At 41.2% G+C, this 18,659-nt stretch overlaps 1 protein-coding gene across 3 annotated transcripts in view; it reads right to left on the bottom strand.

Moving 5' to 3' along the window:
• Nucleotides 1-18,659, bottom strand: part of prkcha (protein kinase C, eta, a) — a 183,317-nt gene that overhangs the window by 26,179 nt on the left and 138,479 nt on the right. For all 3 annotated transcript variants that reach the window (XM_052015892.1, XM_052015900.1, XM_052015910.1), the window contains exon 10: nt 15,223-15,377. In XM_052015892.1, the coding sequence (XP_051871852.1) occupies nt 15,223-15,377 (155 nt within the window). The remainder of the gene's footprint in view (nt 1-15,222; nt 15,378-18,659) is intronic.

Genomic DNA, 18,659 nt, shown 5'->3' with positions numbered 1-18,659 from the left:
TGAAGACATGGTGTGCCTCATGGGTTTGCCAGGGCAGTGGGATACTTTGTGCTGAATTGGGTAGAGATGGCGCCTCCTCAAGCTCATGAACTCACCTCACCTTGAGTAATCTTTGAAGTCCCATATATGCAGCAGTAGGCTGCCAACTGCAACATGTTGTATACATCAGCTGCTGCTTGGAATAATTCAGCTAATAGTTTCAGTGGTATAGTGACTTTCATCACAGTGCAGGCATAGGTGCAAGGGCAGAATGCAGGCTGCAGAGGGGTGTCTGGGTGCATTACACCTCAGACAATTGGAGGTAGCAAGTTGGCTTCTAGAACACTTGGGAAATAGCCAGAACTCTTCCTCACCTCTTCCTTGAAGTTCTTCTGTCAAGTTCCTCTTGATCTTATAGAGGTGTATAAAATCATGAGAGGCATAGATAGGGTGAATGCATTCAGTCTTCTTCCCAGGGTTGTGGAATCAAGAACTAGAGGGTATAGCTTTAAGGTGAGAAGGGAATGATTTAATAGAAACTTGAGGGGCAACTTTTTTTTTACACAAAGGGTGGTACGTATGTGGAATGTGCTGCCAGGAGAAGTGGTTGAGGCAGGTATAATAACAACTTGTAAAAGACAGTTGGACAGGTACATGAATAGGAAAAGTTTAGAAGGTTATGGGCCAAACGCTAACAAATGGGACTAGCATAGATGGCGCGTTCTGGTTGGCATGGACGAGTTGGGCCAAAGGGCCTGTTTCCGTGCTGTATAGTTCTATGACTCTACTTGTGATAGGAGATGATATTGCATTGCAGAAAGCACCATTCCTTTGAGTGGAGGCTCAGTGGAAAGCAGGACTTGAATCACCAGATCTGACACATGACTTCCAGCAGCAGACTTCTTCCCCCGGAAGTTAAATGACCATTGCTCTGAAGCCTGGAAAAACTTGATGGCCCCTTTAAAGTACAGATGTAGTGGATGGCTCGGCTGCTTGGACCTGCTTTCTTAGAATGCATATTAACTACATATCTGCGATTTAGCTTTATAGGGGCTACCAATTGGACATTGCATCTGGATTGACACAATTTGTACACTCTTTTTTGGGTATGTGTGCCATGTAGACATAGTAGGTGACTGACCTACTCATGTACATTCTGAGTGAAGAGGTATGCCATGTGCATGGAAGCAGCTGATCGATGATCACATTATGTGCTTTGAGTGCCATAAGGTATGGATCACTTCAAAGTCAATATTGTACTCAAAATCAATTTATATAATGTTTTAAAAAAACATGCCTTATGTGATTGAATTTCTAGGTCGTCAACCTTTCAAAACATTCCATGTGCTTTAGTTTGAGATTATTACTTAGTAAGCTGTTATCCTGGGGCTCCACTCCCATCATCATTGCCATGGTTGAAAATGCTCACTCCACAAAATGCCATGTTTGGATGATCAAGAACAATAAATTGTGCAAAGTTTGAAAAGTCCTTATAAAAAATTCAACTTTAACGCTTCACTGAAATCTTTGCGATAACTTTGAATAGAACTGAATGCCAACCATGGATGAGGCAGCCAAATATTGTGTGGAATATGATGGTTCCAGCATTACTTTGGACATTCATGCTTGTGGTAGAATGAATACCATGATTAGGCTGAGACAACCTAGATTCAGGGCTAATGCACTACTAACCTTTGGGGATAAGAGACATTTTGGATAACCTTTTTCTCAGCAGACTAAATGAATGGGGTAAAACCAGCATGCCTGTAACCTTGGTGGACCTTTCCTCAATCTAGGCTTCCATTATGGCCTCATTGTGAGGAATTCAGGGAGACACAACCTTGCGATGTGAGGGAGATATTGGATGGGATGGATATAGATGATGAAGGTGTGTAGGAAATAGTAAAGAACTTATGCGAATTCCTAACCACACCATATCCAAAGGCATTGAACTGGTTCAGAACTGTCATTCTGTTTTTGAAGGGAAGCACAGCTGCCAACGTGCCTTTAGCAAGGTCACAGTTTTAACGATGTTTATTGGGTGATAATTGTTGGCCAGGACCCCATGGTACAATGGCTTTGTTTGAGTCCATGAGACTGGGCTTGGCTTTATATCCCATCCAAAACGTGCAGTCACTAATCAAAAGTACTTGATTATTATATACAGCATTGTATTTCATTATTATTTCATTTCATTTATCTTTATAGCTGGTATTGACTGGCCCAACATTCAGATTAAAGGGAAACATGTTATTTCCTTCATTAGGAGCAGTCAGTAATTCTCAATATTATGTCCTATATTCATTTTAAAAGGGAGCCTATCATTTTACTCCTTCAGTTGAGTCCCTCTTTTCACTGTGATGTGTGTAGCTTTATCAATTAAGGCCACTGACTGTCCTTTGTTGGTGATTTAATGATCTTCACCCTTAACTGTCACATCAGAGCATTTGTTTTTGATGATAGCTGCAAGGCCTGACACATGATAGAGTGACCTAATTCCCCCTCCGGTTTGTCATCCAGATTCACCAAGCTGCTCTTGGTACTCTAGCCTGCTCAGGCTCGGATCAAACGGGCTTAAATGTGCATTCTGTAACTTACAAATCACATTATTACAATTTTAACCTTTACACTGCAAAGAAGATTACTGCTATACAAGAGCTGTCCAACTTCACCAAGGGTAAACTTAAGCTTGTGACCTTAGAATTTATATATATATATATATATATATATATATATATATATATATATATATATATACATACACACACATGTGTATAAAAAAATAAAAATACTAAATTGGAGATGCACATTTCATTTATTTTAATAAGATATAATCAGCTATTCCAAAGAAAGCAATATAAATGGGATTTATTATCTTATATTTTCTTACAACACAGAAGGGGGCCATTCAGCCCATTGAATCTATGCTGGCTCTCAGAACATTCCCATCAATTGCATTCTCACATTTATTTCCCGGTATCATATTTTCATATGGACATCGACTCCACTGTCACCCACTGACACTCAGGGTAATTTAAGCTACGGACCAGCACACCTTTGGGATGTGGGAGCAAACAGGGACACCTGGGAAAACCCACGAGACCACAGGGAGAACATGCAAACTCCATACAGATAGCATCCAGAGTCAGCATTTGCAGTCTCTTGTATCTCCATTTTACTGCTCCACTGTGAAGTCTCTTCAAGGTATGCCCATTTTCCTCCTTTCTTCGGTGGGAGTTCTGCGAGTCTCTCTCTCCCCCCCTGTGCTTTCTAATGCTCTCCTGCTCTTTGCTACTTAGTACCTTCCTTACTTATCAGCTTCCAGAACCTACAGCCCTTTATTGTCTCCAATTATCATCTCCCAGCCTCTGTCTCCACCTCCACCTTCCCCTCCCCCTACCTGACTCCATCTGCTCATTATCCCTCCTCCTCACCTGGTTCCACCTATCACCTGTCAGCTCCTGCCCACCCCTCCCTCTCACCTCTTTCAACTGGCTATCTCCCTCTACACTCTCAGTCCTGGTTCAGGGTCTCGACCCAAAACATCGACAATCCCGATGCCTCCACAGATGCCGCCTGACCCACTGAGTTGCTCCAACAGTTTATTTTTTGCTCCAGATTCCAGCATTTGCAGTCTCTTGTGTCAGCATTGAGTCTAATCATTGGAGCTGTGCAGAAGCAGCGCGAACTGCTGCCCTACCACTCTTGTAAGAGGGCCAAGTCCTCTGATAGCTGTCACATCATGCGCATTAATACAGCCCATGTCTTTGCTACACACAGCAGTCAAAGCTGCTACCATTGACATAAAAGGCAACATCTGAACAAATTAGTAAAATGATTCCCAAGACTATCAAGAGTTTGGCAACAGAACAGCAACCTATTATGTAAAATTGGATTTGAACCAATAACCAGACAGGTCCTGACCAAATGCTTCAAGGAATATAATCTAATTTAGATTGTGACAAGATTGACCAAATTCCATTCTACATCCTAATTCACCATCAACAAACAGGGACAAAAATAGGATTGACCTTTCCAATATTCTATGCATTCCAGGTATCAAACTGAGCGAGCTAACACATATCACCAAAAGGTGAAGGAAAAAGAAAACAAAGAGAAAGGGATGAGTCAGTAATGGAAACTTATGATGAAACATGCAAACTTATGATGAAACATGCAAACATATGACCGAAGAGCGGAAGGCCTCTATCGCTGCTCTTCCATTTAATAAGATCATAGCTGACCCGACCGTAGCCTCAATTCACATTCCTGCTAACTCTGGTAATCGTTCATCTGCTTATCAAGATTCTATTATCACTGCCTTAAAATTGTTCAAAAACTCTGCTTCCACCAGCCTTTGAGGAAAAGAGTTTCAAGGATGTGCAACTCTCTGAGGGGAAGAAAACCTTATCCCATCTTTGTCTTAAATGGGCGACACTTTATTTATGAACAGTAATCTCCACTTCTAGACTCTTCTGCAAGAAACATCTTTTCCAGAACCAGCTGGTTAACACCCCTCAGGATACACAGATAGATATGGTTAGGGGCAAAAGATTTCCACTGTGCATTTGGGAGTCCGTAATTTCTAACTAACCTACCCCTCCAACCTTCCTCCCAGCCCGCATTCAAATGAAGTGGACAATCAGAGGTAGGTGAATATAATGGAAAATACTGACTTGTCAATTTAATAGGAAGAGAGACATAAAGAATCTTGTAAAATAGTTTGTAGGAATGCTTAAACAGTAGCTTGAAAAACTTGTGATGATAAAGAAGTCCTGTATGAGAATGAACAAAGCTAAAAGGAGAAAAGTGCCATCCACTCCTTGACAAAATAAAACACTTAAACCCAGAGCAATTCTTTCTCAGCAGTATCTTTGTGCATAGTTCAAGGAAAGCATGTTTAAAGTTGGCACCAATTGCAGGAATGGGAAGCAACAGCATTAATTCAGTAGGTTATATGCATAATTATCCCACACTCAAGAGCTGTTACTTAAAAACACTCATTTGAGTATTCATAATCAGGACTAGTCTGGAGTAAGCAAGTGATAAGAGTGGAAATGATCCTAATGTTGACCTTGTGAGTAAATGTGTGAGGAACTTGATAGAGATTGGAAAAACTATTTCCACTGGCAGGAAGGTCACAGAAGATCCTTGATCTCACTGAATGGTGAAAAAGTTTCAATTGTTAATGAGCTTACTCTTGTTCTCATGTCACAGATTAAAAATAACTGTCTAAAAAAGCCAAAGGGAAATGAGGATTTTTTTTTTGATAAGCAAGCTGTTACAATCTGGAATGCTCTGTCCTAAAACTTCAATCATAGTTTGAAAAGGAAACACGTGCAGGGCCATAGGGATGACCAGGCAAGGGAGACTAATTGGTAATTCTTTCAAAGGGACGGTACAGGCATGTTTGGCAAATGGTATCCTTGTGTGCTGCATAACTCTATGGTGTGGCACTTTGTCATGTAGTCTAGGCAGGGATTAACTGGCATCAGTGGCTCATCAAATGTTCGATTAAACAAAATAGTTTGTGTGGTGCTGTGATAAAGGGATGAGCCAGAGGTGAAGAATAAAGGTGGAGGGTGGGTGGTGGGAGTGGGGAACAGTGTATTGGCCTTTACGCCAAGAGGATTTGGGGGGAAGGTTTGCCATTTCACTTCCAGGGTCAGAGATATTTTATAATCTGAAGAAAAGCAGTGGAAAATAAGAGGGATAATCTATACCATCCCAATCATTATACCCTTGTCATAGCATGCAGTTAAACCTCAGCTAGTGCTTTGAATGCATGGGTACACCTGGGGTGAATTCATCCAGTATTGTATTGTGCCATAAAATTGATCTCAGGTGAATCTTAACACGATAGGAGGAAAATCTGATAGTTTCTCCTTTGCACCCCTGCATCAGGAAGTTCAGGGATGTGGGCAGGAGCTGGGAAAGTCTCATAGGGCTTTGTCAGAATCGGTGAGCTAGACAACAGAGTGAATCACTAACTAAAGAGAAAAGGAGAATTGCTGACTAAATGAGAACATAAGGATATGAGAAACATGGGGAGTAACTATTCTGCTCCTTTCCTGCACTGACCCTCATCCCTTGATTCACTTAACATCTAAAAATCTATTTGTCTAGAATATACTCAGTGTCTAAGCCACCAGATCCCTCTTAGGTAGAGAGTTCTAAAGCTACTTTTGAGTGAAGAATTTTTTTCTCATCTCAGTCCTGAATAGTTAATCCCTTATTCTGAGATTGTGACCCTTGGTTCCAGACACCCCAACCAGGAGAAACATCAGCTCCGCATCTACCCTGTTTAAGCCTTGTAAGAATATGTCATGTTTCAATGGAGTTAGCTCTCATCTTCTAAATTCTGAAAATTACAGGCCCAATCTGCTTAATCTCTCCTCCTGTGACAAACTCACCATCCTACAAAACAATCTGGTGAACACTTGCTTCAACTCTTTCTGTTTCAAATACATCTATCCTTCGTTAGGGAGACCAGACCTGTACACAATATTCGAGATGCAATCTTCCTGGGGCAAGACATGTTTATTTTTTTTTAGTCAGGTCATCTTGCAATAAAGGACAACATACAACAGCTTCCCTAATCACTTCTTATGCTCGCATGTTAACTTTCAGTGATCTGTGTACAAAGGCACCTACTCCCCTTCGTGCACCAACATCATTCAGTCTGTCAACATCTAAGAAGTACTTTACATTTCTATTTTTTTTTGTACCAGAGTAGATTACCTCACATTTTCCACATTAGATTCCATTTGCCATCTGCTTAACCATTCACGTAACTTGCCTAAATTCCCCAAAGCCTCTTAGCATTCTCCTCACAACCATCTGCAAATTTGGATATATTATACTTGATACCCCTATCCAATCTGAACAGCTGGGGCCCGAACATCAATCCCTTTGGCACCCAAAAAGCACAGTCTCCAAACCCAAAAGTTACCCATTTGTTTTTCTATCAGTTAACTTACTCTCAATTCATGGCATTATATTTTCTCAAAATGTTGATTAATGATCTTGTGTGGCACATTGTTAAAGGCCTTTTGAAGATCCAAATACACCTCATAAACTGGCTTGACCTTATCTATTCTATTAGTTACAACCTCAGAGAACTCTAACAGACATGTCACACCTGATTTCCATTTCATAAATCCTTGCTGATTCTGCCCAATCTTATTATTATTTTCCAAGCACCCTGTTGTCACTTCCTTGATATTAACTTTAACATTTTCCTCACTCCTGATGTCTAATTAACTGGCCTATAGTTCCATATTTATCTCTCCCTGCTTTCATGGAACATAGAATAGTACAAGCACAGGAACAGGACCTTCGACCCATGATGTTTTGCCGAACTAATTAAACTTGTAATTAAACACCTAACCAACTAATCCCTTCTGCCTACACAGTGTCTATATCCCTCCATTCTCTGCACATTCATGTGCCCACCTAAGAGCCTCTTAAACACCTCTATTGTATTTGCATCCACAAACAGCGGGATTATATATTGGCCACTTTCTAATTTGGGAGAACTATTCTAGTATCTATGAAATTCTGGAAGATGACAACCAGTGCATCCACTGTTGCCATAGGCAACTCCTTTAAACTCCTAGGATGCAAGTCATCAGTTGCTGGGGATTTATTCCTGAGTATTTCCAGCATATTTTGTTTTTATGATATAAATTATTTCTCTGTCAAATAAGAGTAAAAGTAAAGCGAGAGCACTTGGCTATATTTCACTCAGTTACATTGGTATCTTGTTTAAGGAGTAAGAAAGGCACGAGATATAGAATCAAAGGAAAATTCCTAACCTGACTGCCACAGAACTTTACAAGTGGAATAAATCACAGCAGGGAAACAATTTACTGTCTTCACCATTTTTGTACACTGCATCTGGAAATCCCTCCGAGAGGAAACAGTATTTTCTGCATGGAGATTGGAATTATTCCAAAGTATGTGCTCTGTTTGAAGCATTCAGAAAGCCAGAAACAATAAAGACTAAAAGTTTTATTAGCTTTTAACAGTACATAACTTCAGTCAGGGAGCCTGTGACAGAAAGCATTCACTTGATAAAGCTGTTACACAAACTAATGAACTAATTCTCACGACAGTAAAAAGTTTGTAGTTTTAAGATCTTCCTCCCTTTGAACACATGAATAGAGACTGCTAGCTCAAAAGTCCAAACTCAGCAAATGAGATGATGACCATTTGGGTGATTAAAAATTTCACCACAAAGTGCATTTGAAAAAAAAATCATTGTTCTCATGGGGCAAATTGATGTTCTGCATAAAACCTTTGTCAGATACCTCAAGTTTTAGTCACATTTCAGAACACGTCAAAAGTTACAGCTGACATAGAAAACAGCCACATTTCCAGAAAGTATGAGGGAGCCAGGAAATATTTCTGTTTTGGCTATTCCTGTACATCTAGTTGGAAAGATTGTTTCTTGGACTGGAAGGCAACATTTTATTGCATCATTACAGCTGCGAAAAAAAATCTGAATTATTATTTCATTTGCAACCTTTCCCCTCCACCCACCGTTCCCTCCAGAACTGGACTATCATCCACGTGACAATTCACCATGTGTCATCCTTGAGGTTACTGACTGAAGAGCACACTGCCCATTCTGTATTTGCAAAACGTGCACTATTGGGAGGGATCATCGGAAAGGAGTGTCCTTCATTGGTGGCTGGAGGTTAAAAATGTTGGTGAGGTACAAACTTATAATTATTGCAAACAATCAACACTGACAACAGTGACTCTGATACTGCTGCAGATCAGTGAAAAAGAAAGGAAGCAGTCACGTACATTAATCTCGCACATTAAGAAAAAATGGTGCTCTTTGATTCCCCAGAAAAGGGATTTAAATGCATGCAAGTATCTGTTTCTTTTGTGTTAACTTACAGTAGGTCATACAGGAGATGAGGCTGGCTGTGTTATATTTATCTCTGAAAACAATCAACTGCTCAGGCAGGAGCTATGGAGAGAATAACAGACTGATCGCATCAGGTCAATGACCCTTCATCAGATTTGAAAAAAATGAGAAAACAAAAGAATTTTAAGATGCACAGGAGGGGTGTGAAAAACAGAGGGTGCCCATAACCAAGGTTGACTGAGTATCGGCGCTTAGAGAGAGAGAAAGAAATATAAAAGATCAAGTTGGAACTGTAAGATACAGCTGTGGAGAGAGAAAAACTGAGATGATGTTATTGGGTAAATGAAATTGTCTCAGAACTGACCGATATTATATTCCGACTCAATATTGAATTCAACAGTTTTACATAACCAGCTTTTTCTGTTTGTGTCAGAACTGATCCATTCTGGCACTTGAATTCTCATTTTTCCATTTCTGATGAAGATCACTGACTTGAAACATTAACTCTTGTTTCTTTCTCCACAGCTACTGTCTGATCTGCTGCAAGTCCTTGTGTCAGATTTCCAGTATTTGCAGCTTTTTGCCTCAAGCATTTAGTTTTGTCTACTGCCATCTATGTATGCTGAACTTTACCTTTAATAGCACAAAATATAAATTACTGGTCACAGCACTTTAAATTTTGCTTGAGAGTGCTGTTTGTTTCTTTGATTTTATGTGCGTAACATCTATTTTTCTTGTCTCTTGTTGGGCCTATGGCCTATCAGCCCAGTGCCCTCCCTACCCCAATCAAGTGCAAACAAACCAATGATGATACTGCAGGTTGATATCAGATAACCTTGCATAGATCAGGCAGATTTTATTCAATCATGACAACTCATACCAATACCAACCTACAGAACACTACACAAGTTTGTGAATAAAATTAGCAGATGTTGTTGATAATGAAGAAGGTTATCGTGGAGTACAGGGAGATCTCAATCAGTTAGGGAAGTAGGCTGAGTGGCAAGTGGATTTCAATACAGATAAGTGTGAAATGATACATTTTGGAAAGTCAAACCAGCGTAAGATTTATACAATGAATGGTAGGGCACCAGCAAGCGTAATGGACCAGTGGAACCTAGGAGTACAAGTACACAGTTCTTTGAAAGTGGCATCACAGGTAGACAGGGTGGTGAAAAAGGTGCTTAGCACTCTGGTCTTCAGCAGTCAGGGCACTGAGTATAGTAGTTGAGACATTATGTTGCAGTTGCACCACTTGTGGTGCTCGGTTGTGACGGTCCTGGCGAGCTCCTGCTCACCCAGCCTGGAGTATCTAACGGTGAAGTGCCGACCATTCTATCTGCCAAGGGAGTTCACTTCAGCTATCCTGATGGCAGTCTACATCCCACCCCAGACGGACATGAAGCCTGCACTCAATGAGCTATGCTCCGTGGTCAACAACCTTGAGACAGGATACCCTGAGGCCTTCTTCATCATCGCAGGGGACTTCAATCAGGCCAACCACAAGACTGTGTTACCAAAATATTATCAGCACATCTCCTGCTCCACCAGGGGCGCCAACACCCTTGACCACTGCTATACAACCGTCAAAGATGCCTTCCGAGCCACCCCTCGTCCTCACTTTGGGAAATCAGACCACCAGGCTGTGCTCCTTCTCCCTGAATACAAACAGAAACTGAAATGGGAGGATCCAGTATGGAGAGTCGTGCAGTGCTGGTCTGAGGAAGCAAATGAGATCCTACGTGACTGCTTTAAGACAGTGGACTAGTCCATGTTCAAAGACTCAGCTGCCAGCCTTGATGAGTATGCCACCACCATCACAGACTTTATCAGCAAGTGTGTGAAGGACTGTGTACAAAAGAAGACAATACGGGTGTTCCCAAACAGGAAACCATGGATGAACTGGGAGATCCACTCCCTACTGAAGGAGAGGACTGTTGCACACAAATCTGGTGATCCTGATCTGTACAAGAAATCGAGGTATGACCTTTGAAAAGCTATCAGGGATGCCAAGAGGCAACACTGACTCAAAATAGTGTCCCTGACCTGCCGCCAGTTATGGCAGGGCTTACATGCCATAACAGGCTACAAGACGAAGTCGGGCTGCATAGCTAACAACAGCGCGTCCCTTCCTGATGAACTGAACGCATTCTATGTGCGTTTTGAACAAATGGGAAGTGGATTGTCACCATCCACCCTGACAGCCACCAATGCAGCTGAACCTGTGATCACAGTGGAGGACGTAAGATCAGTCTTCCAGAGAGTGAACACGAGGAAAGCACCTGGCCCAAATGGTGTCCCGGGCCACGTGCTCGGATCTTGTGCTGATCAGCTGGCAGAAGTATTTGCAGACATATTCAACTTCTCCCTGCTTCAATCTCGGGTTCCATTCTGTTTTAAGAAGACCACTATCATCCCGGTACCAAAGAAAAGCAAGGTAACATGCCTCAATGACTACTGACCAGTGGCTCTGACATCCACCATCATGAAGTGCTTTGAGAGGTTGGTCATGGCAGGCATCAACTCCAGCCTACCAGACAACCTGGACCCATTGCAATTCGCCTATCGCCGAGACAGGTCTACAGCGGATGCCATCTCCCTCACCCTACACTCAGCTCTGGAGCATCTGGACAGTAAAGACACATACATTAGACTATTGTTTATTGACTACAGCTCTGCCTTCAATACAATAATTCCAAGCAAGCTTGTCATCAAACTCCGAGACCTAGGATTCAACACCTCCCTCTGTAACTGGATCCTTGACTTTCTAACAAACAGACCGCAATCAGTGAGGATAGGCAGCAATACCTCCGGCACGATTATTCTCTACACTGGTGCCCCACAAGGCTGCGTCCTCAGCCCTCTACTCTACTCCCTATACATTCATGACTGTGTGGCCAGATTCTGCTCTAACTCCATCTACAAGTCTGCAGATGATACCACTGTTGTAGGCCATATCTCAAACAGTGATGAGTCGGAGTACAGGAAGGAGATAGAGAGCTTAGTGGAATGGTGTCATGACAACAACCTTTCCCTCAATGTCAACAAAACTAAAGAGCTGGTCATTGACTTCAGGAAAGGGGGCGGTGTACATGCACCTGTCTACATCTGAGGTCAAGAGGGTTGTCACCTTCAAGTTCCTGGGAGCGAACATCACCAACAACCTGTCCTGGTCAAATCACGTAGATGCCACGGCCAAGAAAGCTCACCAGCGCCTCTACTTTCTCAGGAGGCTAAAGAAATTTGGTTTGTCCCCTTTGACTCTCACCAACTTTGACTGATGCACCATAGAAAGCATCCTATCTGGATGTGTCACGGCTTGGTACAGCAACTGCTCTGCCCAAGGCTGCAAGAAGCTGCAGAGAGTTGTGATCACGGCCCAGTGCATCACGGACACCAGCCTCCCCTTCTTGGACTCTGTCTTTACCTCTCGTTGTCTTCGTGTAGCAGCCAGCATAGTCAAAGACCCCACCCACCCAGGACATTCTCTCTTCTCTCCTCTTCCATCAGGTAGAAGATAAAGGAGCCTGAGGGAACGTACCACCAGACTTAAAGACAGCTTCTAGCCCACTGTGATAAGACTATTGAACAGTTCCCTTATACAATGAGATGGACTATGACCTCACAATCTGCCTTGTTGTGACCTTGCACCTTATTGCACTGCACTTTCCCTGTAGCTGTGACACTTTACTCTGTACTGTTATTATTTTTTACCTGTACGACATCAATGCACTCTGTACTAACTCAATGTAACTGCACTGTGTAATGAATTGACCTGTATGATCGGTTTGTAAGACAAGCTTTTCACTGCACCTCGGTACAAGTGACAATAATAAACCAATACCAAATAAGATGTTGGTGAGGCTGCACTCGGAGTAACGTGTACAATTTTGGCCACCCTGTTATAGGAAAGATGTGATTAAACTGGAAAGAGTGCAGAAAAGATTTACAAGAATGGTGCCAGGACTAGAGGACCTGAGTTATAGGGAGAGGTTGGCCAGGCTAAGTCTTTATTCCTTGGAATGTAAGAGAATGAGGGGCGACCTTATAGAAATGTTTAAAATTATGAGAGGCATAGATAAGGTGGATGGTAACAATCTTTTCCCCAGGGTAGGGGAGTCCAAAACTTGGGAGCATAGATTTAAGGTGAGAGGGGAAAGATTTAAACGTGACCCGAGGGGCAACTTTTTCACGCAGAAGGTGGTGAGTATATGGAACGAGCTGCCAATAGGAAGTGGTTGAGGCAGGTACACTAGTGTCACTTAAGAAGCACTTGGATAGGTACATAGAGGGGAGGGGCTTAGAGAGATATGGGCTGAATGCAGGAAATTGGGACTAGCTAGGTGGACACCGTGGTCAGCATGGACTGGTTGGGCCGAAGGGTCTGTTTCCATGTTGTATTGCTCTATGACTCTATCAAAGGCCAAGCCCTATGAAAGTACATGAGGAAAGATTGATTTTTTCCTTATGGATGTTACAAATGGTGTTACAAAGCAAAATTACCTGATTTTCTTGTGTTAACACACTTTTAGTTCAAATCATTGCTGATAGTTTTATTGGAGTCACAACCAGCAGCAGAAGATAGCAAATGCCTCTGTTTATAAGATGCTCTTCAACCAGTCGGGTCTTTGTTGTTTGGAACTAGCCAGTATTCTCTGCATCCAACACATTCTCAGGTTTTTGGCTTCTTTGTCTAGAGCACATTTACAGGACCTCCTCAGTATCCAGTACATTTATTGACAGATTCTGGTGCAATATGTTCCCAGTGGTTTCAATGACTGACAAATTTACAGGAAGCTTCCGGGTGCTGTCAGTGACCATTATGTTTAGAGAATGCATCTCTTTGTGTACTGTGCTGAAAGTCAGTTAATTTGTTGCTACACTGAAAATAGTACACTGTATATTTAACATATTTACAGATAATTCCCACTGGGCATGAAACAGGAAATCCACTATACAGAACGTAGCAAGGAGAGATTAGTAACATTAAATCTTTCCATCAGAACAGGCAATCCTTTAGCTATTGAGCTACATTCACAAAGGTGCTCATTCACTATATTCAAATGCTTTAACTAGCATTTCAAATCACCAAAGAGAATTCCTTGCATTTGGGTTTGACTTTGTTTAGATTTGTAGTGCCAGTATGAATAATGCATTCAAGGTATTGTTGTGCATTTTGAGCATCACACAGATCTATCTACTAAACCCATTTATAATTTCCAATGCAAATATTTAGACATTAGCAGTCATACCAAAGTGTACTAGTGTTTACAAGCTGGCAACCAGGTAACTGTAGTGCATGTGGTATTTTCTCAATGTTGTCATTTTTAGGATAAACTCCAGCTGGCTCAAAAGATCTTCCTGTTTCGGTAAATCATGGATAGGGAACTGATAAACTAAAGCACAAACATCTTGCAACTAACCTCATGACTTTAACCTGCCTCTGCAATTTCTCATCAGTTTACAATCAGAATTATTACAGTGCAGGGAACAGCCATTCGGCCTATCCAGGCTTTGCAGTGCACAGCTTCTCCTCTCCCATTCACCAGAATTTAATCCGGCATGTCTCTCACTGAAAGACGCTTCAAGCTAATTCCTGTCAGGCTCATCTAATAGATATAGATATTAAGATATTTATTTGTTAGTCATGTATATCAAAACACACAGTGAAATGCGTCTTTTTTTGCTTTACTAAGAATGTGCTGGGGGCAGCCTGCAAGTGTCACCACGCTTCCAGCGCTAATATAATATGCCCACAACTTCCTAACCTGTATGTCTTTGGAATGTGGGAGGAAACCGGAGCATCCAGAGGAAACCCACGTAGTCACAGGGAGAATGTACAAACTCCTTACAGACAGCAGTGGGAATTGAACCGGGGTCGCTGGCACTGCAATAGCGTCACGCTGACCTCTAGTTAATTGGCATTTGACTTTAGTCTACTCAGTGGTACTGCTTAAAACGAGATTGTGGGCAGGCAATGTAGAGCAGAATGGAAGAGTAACTTGTTACTTAGAATCATGAAAATTCATTCACCATTTTTGCAATGGAAGAAATTAAAGTTCAGTGAATAAAGGAAATTTAAGTCTGTTTTTCAGTAACCAACCTCTTTTACACTTTGCAACCTTCCAGAACACTGCACTATATGTTTTTAAAGGGGTGATAAAGGCTTACCAGACCTTCTTCTGAGAGAAAGCAGGAGACAAGATTAGTTTGTATTCTATTAGAAAACAACTGATATAATAGAGATGGCCTCTAACACCAATGGAAGCCTTTATGCTTCCAAGTGATTCACTGCTGACAATAAAATCATGCAAGTCATCTCATTCATCTTCTAATGACGGTTACACAAGTTTCAGCCTTACCTGTATATAACTTTCTTATTGTGCAGAAAAATGAGTGCTGAGGTAATTTCGGCAGCGTAGAACTGGGCACGGATTTCATCGAATTTCCGCACTTGTTGAATCTGGAACATTAAATCTCCCCCGTTTACATACTCCATCACAAAAAAAAGCCGGTCCTGCAAGAGGTAACACAAAAACATGTCAATAGTGGCTCAGTATTGGACACAGAAATGTCAAGCCTCAGTCCCGAAACTTATGATACATAAATCTAGGTGGTCAATCCATTGAGGGGGGACTTCATTCAAACCTACCAGATACTGAAGGGCTTGGGTAGAGTGGACATGGAGAGGATGTTTCCATTAGTAGGAGAGTCTAGGATCTGAGGGTACAGCCTCAGAATAAAGGGATGCCCCTTTAAAACTGAGATGAGAAGGAATTTCTTCAGCCAGCGGGTGGTGAATCTGTGGAATTCATTGCCACCGAGGGCTGTGGAGGCCAAGTCATTGGGTGTATTTAAGGCAGAGATTGATAGGTTCTTGATTGGTAAGAGGGTTAAGGGTTATAGTGAGAAGGCAGGAGAATGGGATTGAATAAAAAAAAATCAGTCATGATCAAATGGCGGAGCAGACTTGATGGGCCGAATGGCCTAATTCTGCTCCTATTTCTTATGCTCTTATGGAATTGAGGAAGTGCTCCACAGTCAAAGGAGCCATCTTTTGGATGAGATGCTGAACTGAAGTGCTACTGGGCTCTTAGGTGAGGGATGGGAGGGGGGAAGGGTTAAAAAATATTTTGCCACTATTTTTTGGGTGGCATAGTGGTGTAGCTAATAGAGCTGCTGCCTCACAGCTCCAATGACCCAGGCTCAATCTTGACCTCCAGTGTTGTTTGTGTGGATTTTTCACGTTCTCCCAGTGATCGCATGGGTTTCCTCCAAGTGCCCCTGGTTTCCTCTGATGTCCCAAAGATGTGTGTGTTGGTAGGTTAATTGGTCACTGTAAGTTGTGCCTAGTGTGTAGGTGAGTGGTAGAATTCAGGGAGAGTTGATGAGAGACTGGGAAGAATGACTAGTGTAGGATTAGTGTAAATGTGTGCTTGATACAATAGTAACGTTTAAGAGGCATTTAGACAGAAACATGAACAGACAGGGAAAGGAGGGATATACACCATGTGTAGGCAGATGGGATTACTTAAAACTGGCATCATGGTTGGCACAAGCATCGTGGGCTGAAGGGCCTACTTCCACACCGTACAACTCCATGACTCTTACTTTGAAGGCAAACAGGGGAGTTACCCTCTATGTTCTGATTAATATTTATCCTTTAGCAAATATCAGTATAAGTGATTATTTAGTTACTATTTGACTGATGTTTGTGAAAGTTCACTGTGTTCTACATTGCAAGAATAACTACTTTTCAAACTTTTCTTCATTAAATATGAATTGCTTTGGGACTTCCTGAGGCTGTAGAAGACACCATACAAATATCATTTATATATACCTAAAGCTATCAACCTCCCAAAGAACCTAACAACCAAGCGTGCCAAATAATCAAAGTTTATAAAGAATGAGCAAAATAAAGGCAAGGAAATGTCTGGATAGCAAAATAAAGGCAAGGAATAATCTGGAATACAATGCCTAAAAGTACAGTGGATGCTGTTTCAATTGTGGCTTTCAATATTTAAAGGTAGAAAAAACTTGCAAGGCTGTGGGGAATGAGCAGCCTATTTCCATAGGACTGTCTGGAATGCACTACGAAAGCTTGCACAGACGTGATGGACTGCAAGGCCTCCTCCTGGGTTGTATTTTGTGGGCTTCCTCTGTGTCATAACCATTCTGTGACCTCTTTCTCTTCCTCTTCCAATCCCTTCATTCTAAACAAAGGATTTACTTTATTTTCACAACAGAGGTTGACATCCTCTGGTCCAGCAACTCCCGTGGTCCAGCATGTTTTGAATCTGTAGTACCCATCTGTACTACTTAACTCATTCTAACTAAGATCTAACTATGATCTAAAATTAACAAAGATCCGTACTAATTTGTAGCTAATTAACCTACCAGTGCAACTCTCAGCCGATAGCAATCCCAGCAGACAATATTTCAGATTTACAGAAACTTAGGGTTTCACACAGTTCTTGGAACCCTTACATAACTAAGGGAGTGTGTATAATTAAAAAGAACAGTTCTCTTGTTCAGAGGAAGATGTTCAGGGGGAAATTTCTGTGGTCGAGTATTTTTCTATATTCCAGCACCAGCCAGATCCCAAGGGTGCCGGACTAGAGAGTTCAACCTAATTATTAATCCACTAACAAGCAAAACAGTATCAAACTTCAGAATCAATGATGCAACATTCAAGAACTAATCCTTATTTTTTGCACCCATATCAGATTCAGAGTTGCTTCTATTTCATACTAAGGGAGAAGTAGACAATAATAGCAAAAACCATATTGGAAAATGTTTAACACTCCAAGGTCATCTTGGATAAGAGACTTTCAGACATTCCTTCTAATGAATCAATACTTAGAGCACTGGTGAAACAACATCAATATTGAAATTAGAAATATGAAGGTAGAGAAAAAATTGAACTTCCACACATTTTCCAAACTATGTATGATGTGTTTTCTTTCATAAATAGAATAGTTAACATTGATAACACGGGCCTGCACATTTTGACTCCAATGGGATAATATCATGAAAATATTTTCATGTGTGTCTTGCATACAAGGATCACTTTTTTTTTCATATACTTATAGTTGACCTGGACGAACAAATTGAGTTTGCATGTGCAAGTTTGTAGATGACAGGAGAGAAGTTAGGAGGACAGAAATGGGTGTTGATATTAAAAGAAAAACTGTAAAATAGCACATAAGATAACTGTAAAAGCACATAAATAAGCACTGTAAGATAGCCACATAAATAACTAACCATGAATACACAGGCACAGCAAGTGATTAAAAAAAGGTAAATGGAGTAGGTATCTCAGAAGAAATTATGCTTTGCTTGTATAGAGCCTTATCAGAGGCACAGAATCTCAAATACTATTTTTTTGACACACAAAGAAAAGATACACTGTCTGAGGAGTGAGTGCAGATTCAGGGATATTTAATCTGTTTAAACAATTGGGAATAAGAGTTGATTGCTTAAGACTTAAATGCAAGTAAAACTAAAGGTAATGATTGAAATAGCAGTTATAAACCACCTGGATTGGTTGTGTAAGCTCAACATTCCCTTGTCCAGATGAAGGATCTCAACCTGAAATGCCAACTATCATTTCCCTCCATAGATATTGCCTGACCCACTGAATTCCTCCAGCGCTTTGTATGTTACTCCTTGTTAATGTCCAGTCAACTCAAAAAGGAATAATTACAGATGGATTAGTTTCTTATGGCAGTCAAACAATCTCATGGTATTTAATGAAGCAATATATAGAAAAGTGTGTGCAGTTTAAATTTCACCAGAT

Source organism: Pristis pectinata, chromosome 1 (assembly GCF_009764475.1).
Source record: "Pristis pectinata isolate sPriPec2 chromosome 1, sPriPec2.1.pri, whole genome shotgun sequence".
Lineage (NCBI taxonomy): Eukaryota > Metazoa > Chordata > Chondrichthyes > Rhinopristiformes > Pristidae > Pristis > Pristis pectinata.
This window is presented reverse-complemented; position numbering and strand designations above follow the sequence as displayed.